Below are 16,962 nucleotides of genomic sequence, written 5' to 3' on the forward strand. Positions count from 1 at the left end.
TGGGAGACAATTAGAGAGGGTGAAGGAGTTAAAGATTCAAGGGATGGGAAGGAAGCAGAAGAGGTTGGTTGGCCTTTGTTTTTATAACTGTTAGTGCTGCTTACCTGCACGGATTACAAGAACTGCTTTATCCACAAGCCTAGGCAGTGACTGTTGGGCAGGACGAGCCCTTTGAACTGCCTCCAGCAGTTCAACAGAAGAGGTTGGAGCTGGTGATGAAAGGGAAACATAGAAAACCAACAGTAGAGAGGAAGGCAGAGATGTTGGAATGGGAAAGGAAAGGCAGCTGGAGGAGAGAAGAAATAGGATGCAATAAAGCGAACAGTGGGTGGTCCCTTGGAGGCATAGGGTTAGTGTCAGACAGAGAGTGAGACAATGCAAACCCATTCGTTGCCAGGGAGCACAGAGAGGAGTAAAGAGCATAGGTCAGAACGTTGAGGAGGTTTAATGTCAGGCGGCTCGAAGACTAAAGAGACAAGAGGCCTCATTACTAGTCCGGCGGTAACCCTGCCAATGCTACCGGCGGGTTGCCGCCAGACCTGTAATATTACATCTCCTGCGGCCCAGGAAGTCAGGTGCCGGTAAAATGTAAGTTCCCATTCTCATAGAGTCCCAAAGGACACTATGGGAGTGGGGACTTGGAAGCGCTGGCACTGTTGTTTAACGGTGCCAGCCTTCCGTGAGGAGTCTGCCTACCATGGTCGCTGCGCCCGGCAGGTTCAGACCTGTCAGGCACAGCGGCCATGGCAGGCAGACACGTAGTTTGCCGGTCCAGAAACAAGCGTGCCGGTGAGCTTACCGGCACCCTTGTTTCCGGACCGGCAAACTCATAATGAGGCCCAAGGTCTCAGTTCAAGCCCATAGGCAGGTCTTAACATTATTCTGGCGTGGAGGGGAGCAAAACAAGCTGGGAGATCATAGGTGCAAGACCCCACGGCAGGGAAGTGATCAAGAACCGAATCAGGCACTTAGACACTCTCTGAATCAACCTCAATTCTGGCCAATGCTGTGGAATCTGCTCCTGATGAACCTGCCGATGCGACAAGCATCCCTGAGACATCTTGGTGATGCTATCCTCTAACGTAGAGGACCACTCACCTTAAAAGACATTATTTAATGGAGCATCTCGGTACAAATGAGTGTGAGTGACACCAGTGGAGAGATTGACTTTTGCAGAATCCCCTTTTGATTTAAGACAACTTCTAACCATCTTCACACGTTTCTGAGTTGCCTAACATTGTCTAAAGTCTGAAAAAAAACCTTGCAAAACAAATCATTGTTTTGCGTCCCTTACATAGTCCACTTGGCTTCCAGACAGCCAATATATAGACATAGGATGAAATTGAGACTTTTTATTGTTGGACACCATTCAAAATCTTGAATCTGTATCCTTTAGGTTGCACACATATAATGAACCAGTGACCTTTAGTTTGCACACAGATCTTGAATTTGTGAACGATTAAGATAAACACAGATCTAGAATCTATGACTTTTATGGTACCCACAGACCTTCAATCTGTGTCCTTGACCTTGCACACAGATCTTGAATCAGTGACCTTTAGGTCGCAAACAGAACTTGAATCTGTGACTTCTCGACCCAAAACATACCCCCAGGATCTCATTGAGCTAGCTCTGCGCTTTTCAGGAGATTGCAATGTTATTTATAAGGTAATGGGTTAATTGTATCTGTAAAGAAGCTCATGATGTAGTACAAATGTTTCACAGAGTGCACCTCCAGACACTATTTATAAGCATGCTTTACATCTTTCTTTGCACTCAATTCCTTTTAAAAATAAGCATTGGCAAAATCAACTTTTTTGGCCATTACATTGGCATTTCCCAGGCACTACCATAGTATGCCTTGGAACGAATACCAATTCCTAGCCTTTTCCTTATGGCCAGCTAGCACCAATATTGAAATGTCTGGAGAATGCCTATCCAATTACTGAAAAAAACTATATTGGTTGGCTTTGCCAATGCCTGTTTATTTATTTATTTGATTTATTTCTAAAGTGCTGGGACATGGGGCCCAGTGGCATACGAGTGCTGAGACTGACAGACAACAAAAAACAGGAATTAGAAAGAAATGTCAGGATTCAGAATGAACAAAGTAACCCTCTAAATTATCCAAAAAGAACAGTTTTCAATTTGTGTTTAAATGTTGAGAGCATGGGACACGTCCTCAGGTCAGGAGGTAGGGCATTCCACATTCTGAGTGTTAAAACGATAAAGCATCTGTCTTTTACCATCGTTAATCTTGACTTGGGGATTTGTAAAATACCTGAATTGTTAGATGTTAAAGGAATAGGGTGCTCAAAAATATTATTGTCCCAAAAGATGGGCAATAATCCAAAGCACGCATTAAACATCATTTTAATGGAAGTTCCTATGTAAACTATTGAGCAAACAAGGCTCAAAGTGTTTACATGGGAGCATCTATTTGCCATTTCAGGCAGCCTCCTCAGCTCATGTTAAGCTCTGCCCTGGCGGCACTAAACAAGCAGCAAACGCCCTCTACTGGGAGCTTTTGCTCACTGCAGCCAGAGCAGATCTGCATGAGCTGAGGAGGATGTCTTCACTTTCATTTTAGGTTTTCGGTGCTCCCCAAACCAAGGGAAGCAAAGAAAACATAAAATGAAAGGCAAAAAGCAAAGGCGCAGCAATTATAAATACAACAACATTGTATTTCTGACTGCAACGGCTTTCGATTTGAGTCTCCTGGGCTCCCCCGGGTCGGGGGAACCCAGGAGACTCAAAGTGAAAGCAGCCAGAGTCAGAAATACAACATTGTTGTATTTGTAAATGCTGTAGCATTTACAAATACAGCAACGTTGTATTTCTGACTGTGCCAGCTTTCGCTTTGAGAAAACTGCAGCATATTTAAATACAACAAGATTGTATTTATGTTTGCTGTGGCTTCAGCTTTGAGTCTCCTGGGCTCCTCCGACCCGCGAGCCCAGGAGACTCAAAGCTGAAGCCACAGCAAACATAAATACAAGTTATAAATGTTGCGATTATCTCTCTAAGTTAGAAAGAAAACCGCAGCATTTATTTTCCAGTGCTTTTAAAAAAGAAATAGCACTTACCAGCAGCAGGTTGTGTTAATCTCTGCTCTGCGGCAATAATGAAGCAAATGCCACCTGCTGGTAGCTTGTGTTTATTGCAGCTGTGCTGGCTTTTGCTTCATTAGTGCCACAATGGCAGAGATTAACACAAGCACAGGAGGCTCATCCATTTCACAAAATGGATGCCTCCTAGTGATTTAACTATGTGACTTTGAACCTCGTTTGCTCAAAAGTTTACATAGCAACTATCTTAATGAACATTTTTTATATATATTTTTGATGATGGCCCATCTTTTTAGCCAATAAACCTTTTGATGCCACTACCCCTTTAAGCTGCCTCTATCAGGGAGCCAGGTCAGCTGCTCCGAAGGGTAAGAAGGACTTTTTCCTAAGAGGCACAAATGGGCAATACAAAGATTTCGACACATGACCCTTTTCACTATTGCTAGCCAGTGTGCGGATCTTTGTGCTTCTGATACAAGGTCAGTTCGATGTAGCCTGTACTATCCGACAGGAATGAAAGCACCCAACTAGCTCCTTCCTCAGTAAAGAAAGCGCAGTCTCGTAGTCTGCTAGCAAGGATGGAATGCTCCACTAAATCGAAAGCAGCAGTGAGATCCAGAAGCATCAACAACAAAGCTTTGCCCATGTCCATATGTTGCATTATATTGGTCTTTAAATATAGCAGAGTAGATTCTGTACTATGTGCACTACGGAAACCAGATTGTTGGGGCCCAAAATATTATACAACTCAGGAAATCATGGATTTGATTATGCACAATTGTATCCAGAATCTTTACAAGAAAGGGAGAGCTTGTAATGGGTCGATAGTTAATGGCCACGCAGGTATCCAACGATGGTATTTTCAAAAGAGGTGTGATCCATGCATGTTTGATAGCTATCGGAACTGAATTTTCTTTGAAAGAAGCGTTTTTCAAACTTTGTGATAAGAGACGTGAGATACGTAGCACATGATTTGACCACTGATGCTGGACAGATGTCATCTCTACAGCTATTAGGTTCTATCCTGTTTAGTGTATCCAGGACAGCTGCTTCAGTCACTTCCACAAATTGTTGGTTTAATGTACTGTACCAATTTCTTTATCTGTGTAATTTTCTCACCTTGCATGCATTTGTATATTTTTTTGATTTGTGCAGCACTTTTCAACCAAGCATACAGCATTTATAATGTTTATTGTTTCTACATATACCATTAAATGAAACAATAAAAAAATGTGGTTCATGCATAAGCATGTGGCACCAGAAATGTTTTAAACCGTGTGTTTTGAGTTAAATATACAATGCATGATAACCAGAATAAAAAAGCAAACCTGTCTTAAGTTCTTACTAAACATGTTTCTTTGGTGTGTGCCTGCAGTGGAAATTATTCAACGAACAGGGGAGCATGATCGCAAGAACCCTCTTGCTCTCTACGTCTTAAAGGAGAAGGTATGTCTCTATGTTTGGGTCCTTCATTTTTGGATGTGCATGCTACATGCTGGACTGACTAATTGATTCCTGTACTAAGACTGATGTTACTTTGGTGACATGCATAATCCACCTGCGCTGAAGCATAGATGTATGTTAGGTTGATATGGTAACGTTCAGGCTCACCTCAGCATTAAATCCCTAATGCAGATGCATATGCATTAGGCAGAGTGCCTTGTTAGAGCTGTTGAGTGTGCAATATGCAGTCTCTCACCTCAAATATGTCATGGGCAAGAAATTAGCATTTAGCCAAAAGTTTCAAAACGTTAACCGCCCAGCATATCAGTACCTAATGGGCCTCATTGCAACCCTACTGGTTCAGTATTGACATGCTGGTAACCTCTGTTTACCGGCACGTTTCCAGACCAGCAGAGTACAAGTTTGCCGGCGGGGTGCCAGAGTTACCACCAGCGAAGAGCTGGAGGTAAGTCAGGGATCCCACCAGCAAAAAGCAGCTGGTAATCCCCCTAGAGAGTCCAGTAGGACTCCATGGAATGGAGATTTTATGTTATTCCCGCCACTTGTAATCTGCTGGTAATACAGGCAGATCAAGTGGCGGGAACAGTAATTTTGTTTGGTGGAATCCCGCTGGATCTGCTGGCGGGATACCACCAGACTCTTAATGAGGGCCAATCTATGGTATTCACGATAACTGCTTTTTAATAAAGCTGTACAGTGGGCTTCCAAAATTAGCATCCGAGCTGGCTGCTTCAACCAATCAGATTGTTCAGAATTCAAGCTTTATCTGCTGGTGTAAGCCTGAGTTTTCAGTCATTTGGGCAGCTCCCATCCTCACTTTACAATCCCCATCCACTATGGTTGTTTTTAGTCAGTACTTTTTGCGTTATTCTCCTCTTCTGCTCAATCTTTTGCGCAACTGGGCTGCAAAGAAATTGGAAGGAGAGCTCTGTTTAGAAAAATGCCAGGTTTCTTCTCAAACCATTTGTGCACCAAACACATTTTGCTAGGATTAGTACCCCCATTTCCTAAAATGTGCCCCCCCCCCCTAGCCATCAGAACGTAAGATGCTTGGATATTTGAGAAGTGGTGCGCTTAGTGATATACACAGGGCCGGTGGGCCAGACCGCTTGGTAACAGCATGCAGTTCGTAATAAGGGCACTCGGTTTGTTTAAGTCAATTTGCTCTGGCTGGCGTGCTGATTGATTGGTATGTCCCGCAAACCTGCTGTTTATCTCCTAAGTGAAACTGAACTTTATTTTCAATTTTTTGCTATTCATCTAAAAAAAGAAAACACTACTATATTGTGTGCTGGGGGTTCGATCTGTCGATCTGTGTACTTCCCAAGGATCACGTCCAAAGCATTTTCTTTGTGGCTGTGGTTGTCTTGTCATTGGAGCAGCACTCAAATGGTTAAATAGTTTTGAATACTGCTGTCTACATCAATAGCATTTAAATTATTTTTGGGCGCCCCATATATTCAGAGGCTCCTACATACCATGAGACCTGCTGGAAGCCAGTTTTCCTAATTATAAGAGATTTGGAAAAGAGCTTCTCTTAGTGCAACTATTATATTCCGAAACATAAAAATCCCTACTTTTTTACAAAAACAGTAGATACATCTACAGAGCCTTGGAATGTGTTGAGAGTATTGTAAGGAACTCATGGTGGCAACAGTAAAGACAGACACAAGTGATCACAGTTCAAGGGTGTTTATTAAACTGTAAAGTTAGGTTGGGAAAATGCCTAATCTAAACCTAAATCTAAGATGGGAGCAAGCTTCAACCATCCAACAGTAATAAGGCAGTCCTTGTGGCGTCTTGTCAAATAAAAGGGCCTATTCTAAGAAAAACCTATTGCCAATCCTCACGCTAAATAAAAAAGAAGTGTGGGATATTGTTCATAAGAAAGAAGGAAGTGTTCACAAATAATAAGTCAGGATGCTGTGGTCGGGGTCTCCCTTCCTCATGTTTTGAGCATGGGACAAAGTAGGCTTCCAGAGCAGAGCACACCCTTGGGCTTTCCCAGCACGAGCCAACAGTTCCGTTTTCAGATATCAGGGCCTTAGGTGGTTAAGTCTCTTTTCTATAAAAATGTCTCTTGCCTCTGTGGACCTGATATGTTCAAAATAATAAACAAAGGGTCCTTTTTGTTTGCACATTGGGTGATGCCTTTCACCTTTGGATCCACCTTTTCTAGGTGCAGATCCGTAGAAAGTTCCTTAGGCATACCAGGACCTCTGATAGCTATGTTTCCTTGCTTTTGAGGGCCTGACAGTTTCACAGTATCGCAACAAAGATTCAATAAAACTTCTAGATTTCTTCTCTGATTTTATTTGGGTGATAGCTCTTCACCCCTGGATGCCCCTCTTCCGAGCGCAAACCCCTCTCGAATAGCAGCTTCTCTTTGTCGGGTTCACTCTGGCATGGCATGCATTGAAAGGGTTTCCCTCTTGTACCTTTCTTTGTTGCATTCATGGGTCGGTGGGTGTTGGCTTCTCACCCTAAGATCCCCCTCTTCCAGGTTCAGATCCTGCTCGGCTGTTTGCCTCCCCCGATCGGCTTCACTATGGCTTTCAATGCAATTTTGTGTGTGTCATTCCTGAATCTTAATGTCTTTTTAAACAGTTCACTGTGGACATCCCTCGGTCAGGTTCACTCTTCTCAACAGACTGTATTTCTGGACTTTTGACTTCTCCCTCTCTTTATCGGCATCCCTCTTTCGGGTTCACTCTTGCCAATCTTGTTAATCGTGCCTTTTCTCATTAAGCTCTTACGATGCAGGATTCACTTCCTTTAGCTTCTCAATCATCTGTCAGTCAAAGACTTTTGTCTGTACAGAGGATTTTACAAACCCCTGTATGACCACTTTGACCCCTTCTCGCTTTTCCCAAAGCCTTCTGGTAATGGTAGTTTCAACAATCGGGTAATCGCCCAGAGTTTCCTGAGTGAGCACCCATATGGTCCCGGACTCCTCTGTTGCTGTTTCTCCCCCTTTTCGATTTCAACAGTTCTTTGTAACTTTTCACTGTTCAATTAGCCATTTGCTACATTTGGTTGAACATAGTTCGGTTTCTCATCGACTCTCCCCTCGATTCACCGGCTGTGATGAACCGCTTAGCTTTCTTCTCTCTGGAGTCAAGGTTGGTACCACGGAGACAAGCATATCTCCCCGGCTTAGTTATCAGTGGAGGAGGGTCCTGTGTACCGTTGACATCTGCTGCAACACACGCTGGCTATTGTTTGTGCGATTCCTTCCACAAAGGTTTCATGGACCTTGGTCAGAAAGGGCAAAGGTGCTTCTCTCGTTGCCACTGTCTCATTTCATGCCGTCTTTCTCCTCCTCTTGAACTGCCATTCTGAGTTAGCTCTCCCGATGCGTGGTCTGCCCTGCCCATATTGTGATCTCGTGCTCCACCCTTTATCCCTGTGGGGAAGGGAAAGGGCTGTCAGGTGTGTTTGTGATTCTTGTCAGTTGCCTGACTCTGCCTGACCCTTGTGTTGGGACAAGTCCGGTAGACGGCAGTGGTGATTGTCTGTCGTCTTTCACGGTGTTGAAAAATGTTCATGTCGGAAAAGGGGGGGAGGTACAATATTTCAGCATCCTATGTAGTAGGCTGGGTAAAATGTGTTATAGGGTGGGGCATACCATGTCTCCCCCATCGATGTCCCACCTCTACTCCCCAAGGTGATCCTCCCTCACTGGTACACCACCAGGAACTGGATCCAATAGCAATGGCTGTGTTGTGGCCACCTGGATGACAGATGGGGGTTAGTAAGTGAGACACCCTCGGGTTTCTCGCAGTATCCTCAAGGAATAAAAGAACCCACAAATCGGCCTGGCTAACATCAGATCGAGTCCACCTATCCTTCACTCCAAAACAGAACTAACAACACTGCTCTCGAAGGAACACCTCATGCGACAATTCATGGGATCTCGTCCCTTCTCCTCAGAGGGGAGCTCTTCCCTGTAAGTCTAGGGAGGTGAGCCCACTACGCAACAATCCTCCTAGCGGTGGCGGAATGCAGAATGTGGGACCTCACAGGGAGAACCTCCCCTCATGGGCACAAAGATTCCCATTCTGTGATGGAACTCCCTAACCCCCTTACCTTTGGGAACATCCATTCTTCAAGGTCTTCGAAGAACCAACCTGAGAAGACTACTGCCTCTTATTGTAATATTCCCTCTTTTCCTATGTAAAACATGAAAATAGCAATACAAGGAGGAACACACTAGGTGATCATGAGTCATATGTCAAAAGTAGCCAAAGGGCTACATGCAATAAATACTTGTTCTAAAGTATATTTGGCGCTGTCTTCTATGTGGGTATTTCTGAAGTCTATAACTTGTAGCAGTGGTTTAAATTGCTTTTTTGTAACCGCCACCCAGTTGAGACTGGTATTTTTCATTACCTTTGCTTCAAATCATTACTTGCAAAAACCTATCTCTGTCGCCTTGACAGATTGTGCCTACAAAGCCATAAAGGGTATGCAATATGTCAAAAGTACTGGGATGATGAAGGTTGAAGGAGTGATGCAAAATACTCATTTTCTAAGTATCAGCAGTATTAAGAAGAGGTGGCACAAAGAAAGCATGAAGAATGTCTCAACTGCACAAAAGAGAGACTCTGGCACTCCGCTGGGAAGAACCCAACTACAGACCATAAAATACAAAGGCACCTATTAACTTCAAACTAGCAATACAGCCATGGGGGCCAGCATGGCCCCTGTCTATGCCAATGCATTCATGTTGAAATTTGAGGATGAACATATAATTAAACACCATGCTTCATTTTTTTTTTGTCTGGAACGTCTCCTTGGAAATATTACAAGCTTTTTTGCAATATATAAATGTCATCAACTCAAGGATACAACTCACTCATGAAATATGAAGTCCAGGCATTAATTTTTTGGACGTTCAAATTACACCCAAGATTCCCAGATTTATTACTATACTGTATCACAAACTTACTGATTGCAACAACCTCCTTCATAGGCTAAGCTTTCACCCACCATCTACAATCAAGAGTTTGCCATACAGTCAACTACTATGTGTCAAGCGGATAGTTAGTTCTGAGACAGACTTGCAACAATAGCAAGAAAGGATGCTAAAGAAATTCAAGGAAAGAGCGTACACGGAAGACAAACTCCTAATGGCATCCGACAAAATGACCTCTAAGATGCGCACTTCTTTACTCACTCCTAAAAACAAAACCAAGGCGGAGGACAAACAGATGGTTTTGTCACCAAATACTACTACACAGACACCAAGAGTTAACAAATCCATACTTAGACATTAGATTATATCACAAAGTGATGACAGACTGCACAATGTATTTAAAGACAAGACAATCTTTGTGTTCCAGAGAAGTAATAACTTTAGGGATCTATTAGAAAACACTCAACCTAAGAACAGAAGAATCCAATCAACTAACAGAAAAGGTACATTCCCATGTATGACATGCAGCAATTGCAACAATATCATCAAGGGAAACACTGTCATGCACCCAAGAACCGGAGTCAAACTCAAGCTACATGATTATGCAACATGCAGCACTGAATGTATCATTTACACAATCAAATGTCCTTGTGGTTAGCTACATATAGGCCAAACGAGTAAAAAGGCCCAGATAAGGTGGAATGGGCAAAAATCCAATGTTAGAACCAATAATCGTGCTTCCCAGGTGGCACATCAAATCCAACAAGAAAGACACCAGTTATCCCAGATTAAGTTTCAGATTTTGGAAGTTGTCAACATGAAAGACTGTACCATGGATGTCTCTAGGAAACTGCAACAGCAGGAAGCGTTCTGGATTGATAAGCTCAACACGGTTTCTCCACATGGTCTAAATGAGGAGATAGAGCTCCACTGCTTCCTATAATTAATTATATAAACTATTGTTTATTACACAATAGTTGAACCTTTAGCCTCTACTCTACTTAACTCCAAGCAGACCTGACGTTGATAGCCAATGGAATAAGGTTCATTCAGTAGTTTATGAATCTTGCAAAGTCTGGCGTTTCCTGATGGCACAATAGCATTGTAATTACCCAGTTTGACATCTCATGGGACTCTATAGACTATACTCACATGTGAGTTATTCAGGAATGTATTTGGTAAAACACAGCATACGTTTCTACTATATATCAGCACATGCTCATCCCAAGAAATGATTAGTAGAATATATTGTGTATCTCTGCCGCAGCACTTTTTGAACTAGGTCACAATCCTATCACAGCACTTGCAATATAGCCTGTTTCACGAATGCCTATTGCAACAGTATATGCATTTCTCTGTCATTTTATGTTAATTTGTTTATCAGCAGAATCGTGTGTATAACCTTTTCATACGGTATCAGGACATTGCATTCCTGACGGGCCTACTATGCATACAGAACCTGCAACATTTCTTTAGTACCATGCTTTTCGATAAGAGTAATATATGGTGTTAGTTCCCCAGCCTCTGATACTTCATGGTTTGCCTGAATCTGATAATGTGTGCATCAGCTTATCATGTGCTTTGAAGTTGCTCAGCTGTGCGTTGAGGTAACATTGTATATGTTCATCGAGCCATCTATGTTAACAGTGAAACATCACCTACATGTTAGTATGTGCTCGGTTTCAATCACTTATTCCGGATCCCAGTAGCCCCAGCAGGCACCCTGTATTAGAACCGAGGTGTTCTGTATTCGCCGTCACTCACGTTTTCCTTGCCTTCTTTTTGCTTCATCTCAGTGTCACTCCATCTACTTAGTTCAATAACCCTGTTTCTCACATGTTTCAGTCATTCGCCGCATTACACGCTCCACTGTTAGACGTCTTTATGTCATCAAGGATAGGCGCCTTTACTGTAACGCAGTGCCACATGCGGACACACACCCTCTCACGACGTGAGCGGTTTCCTGTGGTGACCCGCAATATTTTGAGTTCACCAGCCGGAAAGCAGCGCTGCCGGCTCCTCTTCCAAGTTCAGAGTCTGCATGCAACATATACGGACTCTGACTGCGCGGTACTACAATCTAGCCAGTCCCATGGGACATTCATACTAATCATCAGCACTAGGATCGTATAAGCCTTGTGTTACAGTTTAAAGGTATGTTCAAGTGTGTACATCTGGCGCGGCCTCATTTCCTCGTCTTTTTGTATAATGATGTGTTATTTATATAGCGCCGTAATCCAAAGCGCTTTACAGAGCACATATTTACATACAATATCTCCCAACCGAAATGGTACTCATGTATTGACCTCGGAAGGAGGAAAGGCTGAGTTGGCCTTGCTGGGATTCGAACCTGCTACCTACAGATCTTGCTCAGATCGCAGCAGTGAGCGCTCAACCCGCTGAGCTATCTTACTGGCTTGAGCACACTTGAACACGTTTAAGCATCTATTTGCTTTGATGTACCAGCGACCCTCTGATTGTAATATAACCCCCGCATGTTTTCAGAGCCTAAGAGCATTATGACCATTCTGGCAATCTGGATGAGCAGACCGTATGCTCTTCCCAAGCCTGCACACCAGGTGTCCGGTCAAAGGTTCGACACTAAAAGGATTGAATGCAATAGGGTCGAGGCAATAGGACCGAAAACCAAAGGGTCGAATTCTTTTTAAAAATATATATATATATTTTTAGTTTTCGCGTAGTAAATAAAAAGTGGTTTTTACACCAAAAACATGGGTTTAGGGGGAGACCCCCTCCAAAAAAATAAAAATTCGACCCTTTGGTTTTCGGTCCTTTTGATTCAACCCTATTGCATTTCGGTCCTTTGGATTCAATCCTATGACCTATAACCTGCACACCACTGTGATTGCGCGGTAAGCTTTCATTCTGGCTGTGTTGGTGACAGCTGCAGTTCTTTTTAGTTGCACTTGCATTCATGTGCCTCGTTATTACAGCAACCTCCATACTTAGCCAAACGCACGTACCTTTTCAGAGCCTGCAAGCAATATGCCTGATGTGGCACCTTGAACCAGTAGTCCTATGCCCACTCAAAGTTGTCAAAAAACGTTTACCTCGTGGTAAGCTTTAATTTTGTCCTTTTATTTACTCCTGTCGCCTTTATCCTTCTGCTCCAGTGGAGCTCCTCCAGTATATTGGTATACTTTTTGAAATGGACTCACTCGGCAATGGAGACCTCATAGCACTCATACAGCCATCTCTCCCTTGCAGGTTGCACATCACGCTCTCCATATACTGCAGTTCAGCAACGTATATACTCCCAGAATCTTCTATCGGTCAACAGGTTCTTACACGGTTTGTGGTTTGCAGTTTGACAGACATAGCAGCATATGTTAGATGTGGTAAAACAGATGCATTACATTTATTTTGTAGAAATCACCCTGATGATGGACAGTGGTCTGAAATGCATCTGCAACCTTGGCCTCTGTACTCTTATTAGAGCAAAAGATTGTTTTATTTTGAACATTTGTTTTCCAGAATCTCATTGTTTCAAATTCTAAATGTACATATATTGTGAGATGTTATACATTTCTGACGGTATTATTTTCTACCCCCCCTTTTGGCATCACCAGGTCTGGTGATCGTTTCACTAAGCCTGGTGATTGTTTCACCAGACAGCCCTTTTCTTTATGTTATCTTACCATTTCCACTTCCTCTGTGGTATTAATAGTCATGTGCATCCCCTTCCTTCTGTGTTCCTGCTACTTCCTCTTGCAAGTGCAAGTCAATCTCCTTTCTTGTCGTGGGAAGCTCGGCTCTCCACTTGCATGGTTTTCCTTTGTTTTCTCTCTCCCCTGGGCAACCTTAATGCAGTGGAGAACCCCTGTAAACTCCTCCCATCAATGTCTTCCATTATGTTGTAGCAAGCCTCTATCCAACAGTCTGCCCACGAGTAAGCAGTCCTCTGAACCTCTAAGAGAATCTTTGCTTTTCTTTGCTGCCTCTTAGTCGGTGCAGCACACCCTGAACCTTTTGGTTGCTGCTGAATGAAGACTAGCAGAATACAGTATTTTAGGCAGAACAAAGTTCAAGGGATAAGCTGAAGGACCTACAGTAGGTGTGTTCAAAGTTAGAGAGTAAGACATTTAAAATGTATACAAATGTTGGTAAAAATCACTTAGTAAGAGACATCAGGTCTCTAATCCCCTTTGGCAGCAAATATTCTTGCATAATATCATTGTACATTTGCTCATCTCATAATTAGAAAATTTGATTTGTGGTAAAACTCAAACTTTTTTGATGAATGTTTGTTCTATGAGGTGCTTTCCATTAAACATTGCCAATATTACTATATATACTTTTGGATCATTAACCACACATTCTTTTTCCTTACAGGAGCCCCCAGAGACAGAAGATCACGTGCCTACAGATATTAGAAACCCAGGAGAGCACAGTACCCCCAGCTATTCCAACTCTCCAGTCCCAGCAGGCAGCTCAGCCGCCCCTCGATCTGCAGGAAGGCACCAGTGCTCACCTGAAAGATCACCAGCAACCAGCAGGAGCCACAGATCTCCACCCAGAGCACCAGATGCCCCACAAATCTTCCAAAGTGCCCCACGCATAGGGCGGACTGGTGGGGTTCACGTGATCCAGGAGCAGGATGAAACTCAACCTGCCGAAATCAAGTCCTAATAATTAGGTCTAGGGTGGTGATTGTATTAGACATCTGAGAAGCTACAACAGACCTGTTCATGTATACCGTAGAGGCGCGTATTCAGCATATGAAATTCGCCACATTAATATTGGTGTTGTTGATGACTATTAAAAACCTATATAAGTTACACTTTTGACATGTTGACGTAGTAAATGGTTGAACAGTACTAAGTATTTATGGACGGATTTGAGACTATAACAAGATCTAATATTGGTTTATCTTTCAGAGTTGCACATGCATCTTTCATAGATGTAGCAATTTGTGTTACATTTAAAGGGGTGATCATGTGATTATAGGGGTATGTCTAGGTCAGTTTCACCTTGCATAATAAATCTGTGTTTTTACAGCTGATGTAATATCTTTGAATAAAAAAGATACTGCAGCTCCCAAAAAACATCTTTTCACAGCCCTTAGTACAGCTGCATCACTGAGAACTTCCTAATCAGAAGAAGCCAGTCAACCCCCGTGGTTGGACCTTATGTCTCTCATGTCATGATTGAGATCAGAATCCACTTTAATAGATCTGTGATTATCCATATGTCCTTCTGAATTCCAAAAATCAGTGACATCACACTGAGAGCCTTAGCGCACCCAGGAGAAGTCTAAGGCCGGCAAGACGGCACCCAGGCCTGCTCTGCCCGTTCTGATTTGGCACTCAACCTATTTCATTTTTCTCACATTTAGAAATAGCCATATTTGTGAATATTTTAGAGAAGTTAACCAGGCATACTACATTGCTTTTTCCCTGACAAAGATGGGGGGTCTCTGTGCATACAGTGAGGGGAGGTAAAGGGGCTATATCATTTGTTGCTCTTCCATCAAGGGCTTCATCATTACTCATGTACCCATTACCTACAAATGGTATAGGCCCTTGCTGGTGGTTCTTGAATAAAAGTCAGGAAGTGTGCATGTAACGACTGGCAAAAACGTATGCAACTAGCGCCGTCTCACCTCCAACGTCAGCTGAAAGTTAGTACTTTCTTTGGGATCTGACTTAAATTATCCCAGCTAACCAATTTGAATCTCACTGGAAATGGTGGAATGTCAATGAGCACTGTAGTGTGGTTCGTTCTTTCTGTCTGCGCATGCCATGAAATGTTGTGGCTTATGGGAAGATGCCTGGACTAAAGGATCTTATAAGGGGTTGGGAACCAGCCCCTTCTACCTGTGACACACTCTAGCACACCATTGTGGTGTGTGGTGCTAAACAATGGTGTTTCTGGTGTACGTATGGAGACCCCTCGCCATGCCAGGGGGTTACTTTTACTTGTAGAAGGTGGGGCTTACCTGCCCCATGATGGTGGGCCCCAATCTACCATTGATGAAGTCTATGCTGCTGAAATTGAAGGAGAACCTTTCATAAACTCAAAACATGACTATGTTCTTCCCACATTGTAGAGCATCCTATGGGCAGGTTTTGTGCAAATTGGTCAGGCTTACACAGAAGACATCTCCTTGGCAGCTTTGGTGGGAGCAAACAACAGTAAAGATTCATATTGTGGGAAAGCCAGCGCTTACACCTGAGTTTACAGGTTTAATATAAATGATATTAGTTAGTGTTGGGATAAGGATGGGGTTTGTAGCACTATGTTTCAGAAGTAATTGTGTCCTGTCACAAGTTCCTTACTAATGGAGCTCCTTTTGTTTGTCAGCTCATGGTGGATGAGGTCTGTTTTACTTTGTCTCGCTAACTGCTACATGCCTTCTCATTCACCTATGCAGGTTACGTGGTAGTGCCCCAGACACCCACTGTCACCTTTACTCTGGCCGTAGTTGCCTATTCTGTTGTTTCTGGCTCTAGAGAGGTCAATACACACCTTTCCTCTGGTGCTTAGTCAACATTGTGAGATATCTGTCCAAAAAAGGAAGCAGGCGCCCCTCTCCAGAAAGAACATGGCATGATCACCTGTTCCGTGTTTATTTTCACACTTTTAGAGTTTGCAGCCATTGCCTTTTGCACACTGTACCTTTCAAAGATGGGAAATGACCATTTGCATGTCAGTCTTTGTCCCGCCCACATGGGCAGTCGAGCATCGAAATGCTATGGCAATTCCCTTCTGAACAAGAGTACCAACAGCAACCCCATACGGCGTGCCTCCCCGAGCACAGCGAGATATCTGTGAATGGTCCTTCTTTTGGACAAACCTTTTTTCTTTTCAACTTTTTCACCGTAAAGGTGTGTACTGCACACACCTTCTCCCAAAATGTTTTGGTGGCTAATTCAGACTTACTGTGCATATTACCCACTTTATTGTATGCATTTCTCCTTTTATGTGCATTCCTTATGCAACCTTGTTTTGTTTTTAGTGTGTAGGAGGGGATGCGTGTGGCAACCTTCCGCAATGTTCCACAAGCAAATCCTCGTTCTGATAATAACAATGAGCTTGCCTTTGTTCAGTCCAGGTGTGGTTTCTTGTTTCAGTGTGTAAGAAGGAAAAGGTGTTGTACGCACCCTGTTATGTATGTTGGATGTGAGCTGCTTGATGATTTATGTGTGTGTGTGTGAGACAATAATGAGTGATGCCATGTAGATTGTGGAATTGTATAGAGCATGAGGCTTCTATATTTGTATTTCGAGTGTTGGAGCTGCTATGGTGTGGATGCACCGCGTGTCTTGTCCTTGTACCTGCCTTTATTTTGACTTTGCTGTACCAAGAACAACAAATAAAGTTCCCCTTCTTTGATACACTTGCTAATGAAGCAGAAGCGTTGCTAGAGGGGGGCTAAGTGGGCTATAGCCCTGGGTCTTTTGGTTGTAGCCCCGGATGGAATGTCGGGAGCTACAACCAAAAGGCTAGCTAGCCCCCGTCCAGTTCAGACATCAGCATAGCCCCGGGTCT

The 16,962-nt window shown here is 43.2% G+C and overlaps 1 protein-coding gene across 1 annotated transcript in view; it reads left to right on the plus strand.

Moving 5' to 3' along the window:
* The window catches only part of HEPACAM (hepatic and glial cell adhesion molecule), a 388,102-nt gene extending 371,583 nt beyond the window's left edge, over nucleotides 1-16,519 (plus strand). Inside the window, exons 6-7 of the mRNA XM_069614560.1 lie at nucleotides 4,444-4,514; nucleotides 13,804-16,519. Coding sequence (XP_069470661.1) covers nucleotides 4,444-4,514; nucleotides 13,804-14,100 — 368 coding nt within the window. The 3' untranslated portion in view covers nucleotides 14,101-16,519. The remainder of the gene's footprint in view (nucleotides 1-4,443; nucleotides 4,515-13,803) is intronic.
* The last annotated feature ends 443 nt before the right edge of the window (nucleotides 16,520-16,962 follow it).

Source organism: Ambystoma mexicanum, chromosome 9, assembly GCF_040938575.1.
Source record: "Ambystoma mexicanum isolate Mex_15411 chromosome 9, UKY_AmexF1_1, whole genome shotgun sequence".
Taxonomy (NCBI): Eukaryota; Metazoa; Chordata; class Amphibia; order Caudata; family Ambystomatidae; genus Ambystoma; species Ambystoma mexicanum.